This window comes from Gavialis gangeticus, unplaced genomic scaffold (genome assembly GCF_001723915.1).
Source record: "Gavialis gangeticus isolate Ggan-Ray unplaced genomic scaffold, GavGan_comp1, whole genome shotgun sequence".
NCBI classification, from domain to species: domain Eukaryota; kingdom Metazoa; phylum Chordata; order Crocodylia; family Gavialidae; genus Gavialis; species Gavialis gangeticus.
In genome coordinates this window covers 50,107,166-50,109,622 of record NW_017729006.1, presented here as the reverse complement: position 1 = coordinate 50,109,622, position 2,457 = coordinate 50,107,166, and the positions used below count along the sequence as shown (strand labels likewise).

Genomic DNA, 2,457 nt, shown 5'->3' with positions numbered 1-2,457 from the left:
CATATAACAATCAGAAAGTACCTGCTGCTGCCTTAGGGTGCAAACAACCTGGCACAGAATAGGCAGTTTACTACCCAATGCAAGCATTTGTAAGGACAGCTGGAGGCAATAAGTCCTGGGGGGGTGGGATGAGAGGGAAGTAAGGAGGGGAGCAGCTGGTGGGTCCACTGTGGGTATTGCCCAGGCCAGGGGCATGCTAATGGACAGAGGGGGTACAAACATCACTGCTCCAAGACTGTGGAGAGTGGCTGGGCTTTCTCAGCCCAGGGCTGTGTTGGTCACCTGTGCAAGCATTCATTAGGCTAAGCTAAGCCATGTTAGGTCAGGTTAACCCTTGCCAATCTAAAGTTAGTTCTCATCTGATGAGAATTAATTTTAGTTCAGGTAAGCCATTTTTAGGGCAACCTAAGCCCTGTGAACACTTGCACACTCAGCCATGTAGATCACCCTGGCTAGGGACAGACACACCCTGGCTAGGGACAGACATTCAAAAAGCCTGAGCCTGAATTGATTCAGTCTTTGGAGGTTAGTTTAACCTGGCTAGGCTAAATACGTTTTGTAACCAGACACACATTCCAGAAATGCAGGCACGTCTGCAGTGACTCAGGCTAGAAGCTGGGGTGCACTAGGGCAGCCCTCCCTTCCCTTGCACAGGGATGAGCAGAAGGGGGCATGGTCAGGCCCTGGCAGGACACTTTGATTAGGGAGGAGTGTCCCCCAGCCTTGATAAAAGAGCATTTATCAGTTCTGTTATCAGCATTTAACACCCCATCAGAAAACAAAGCCTCGCTCATTACAAACTCTTCTTAAACAGCTTTTTCCAAAGGAAAATGCATACCAGCCTCTGGCTTCTTTACTATTCATTCCATCCAGGAAGAGCACACACCAACTACAGATGCTTTCTCTGCCTGACAAAGAGTTTTTAAACCCAAAAGCTTGCTAAGAAATTTTTTTCCAACTAGTTGGTCTAATAAAAATTATCAGATTTACCCAAATAACCTTGTCTGTCTTTTCCAAAGGAAAGAATGCAGGGACATGACCATCTGAGCTGTTGATTACCTCCAAAAAGCCCTAAGCAGACACTGTCCTATCTGCCTTACACAGCATTAGCTAGCATACCACATGCTGGCTACAGTCTGTGCTGTGGGAGAGGAGGAAGGGATCACTGCTTAGGCAGCGAGTGGGGGGTGGAGGCATGGGAAAGCCAGCAGACCGTGCTGTGCCTGCAAGTCTCTGCTGGAGCTCCAGCCAGGGAGCAGAGGGGAGGGGCCAGGCCCACTGTGCAGCAGAGAGGCCCTCCCACCCCAGAGAGCATGCCAGGATGCTGGGGGTGTCTGGTTTAGCGTAAACCAGCAAAGGGTCTGGGACAGACATTGTATAAACCAGTTTGACCCAAATCAGTTAAGTTTGATACTATATTCAACCAGGTTTATCTCAAACCAGTGTCAGCCATTTTCAGACTGGTTTATATGCATTGAACATCTCTTCTGTTACAGGTTTAAATCAGTTTCTGATCACTTAAACCAGTCTGCGTGTAATGTTTGTCCCTGAGGTCTATTATCAGTTGCAGCTTTCTAAATGTAATGCTTGTACACAGCCTTCATGATATGTTCCCCTTCTGCAAGGGCTCCAAGAGTTCCCCTGTCCACACCCTTCAAGTCTTTTTCACTTGTACTGATGTAATATTCTGTAGTGGCAAATTCAAGTCAGAGACTCATGTACACAAGTTCTCATAACTGGCAACAACTTTCATTGTCTCCTTTCACACACTTCTGTGATTCTTAGCTGTGCCAATATAAGCTTTCTGGAAGCCTTCCAGTGTAGTACCTCTGAAGACCAAAGTCAACTACACATCTCTTTACGTTACCAATCTTGTTGCACTTCTTGCTTTGTTTCTAGTATAGACCCTGAACCAGCACAGCACTTACTAGGCTTAAATCTAACCATGCAGGATACCCCATTAAAGTCAATGAGACTATTTGTTCTTAAAAGAGAACCTTTGCTGACCTGAAGCCTCGTGCACAGTCTTCACCCAGACACTGTGGGTTAGTGTTAAGTTTACAAAGTTTTTTGCGGCACATTTGGATTCACTTATCCACACCCCAGATATCAAAATAACAGTTCCTTATCCAAAAGCTACCGCTTAGTGGGAACAGTTTCATGTGGTCTTATCCAACATCCAGGTGCTAAGAGAAAGAGAAAGAGAAAGAGAGAGTTTGTTTTTGGCAATGGATGTATTTGGTAGCTATGTTGGTCTGAGACAAAACAAAATGCAAAACCCTAGAACTTTCGGTTCAGAGATGACACCTTTTATTAGGCCAACTAAAGGATTGCAAAAAAATTTTTTTTTGCAATTTATTTTGTGATGTATATGTATATGTATAAGAAGGGATCCTGGCTTTCTCTGATAAAAAAAAAATCCCCAATTTTTGGATTTAAAGAAAACAACTCGAAATC

At 44.7% G+C, this 2,457-nt stretch overlaps 1 protein-coding gene across 1 annotated transcript in view; it reads right to left on the bottom strand.

Moving 5' to 3' along the window:
- Window positions 1-1,529: 1,529 nt before the first annotated feature.
- Window positions 1,530-2,457, bottom strand: part of ANKS6 (ankyrin repeat and sterile alpha motif domain containing 6) — a 126,236-nt gene continuing 125,308 nt past the window's right edge. Inside the window, exon 19 of the mRNA XM_019508734.1 lies at window positions 1,530-2,186. Within this exon, the coding sequence (XP_019364279.1) occupies window positions 2,137-2,186 (50 nt within the window). The 3' untranslated portion in view covers window positions 1,530-2,136. The remainder of the gene's footprint in view (window positions 2,187-2,457) is intronic.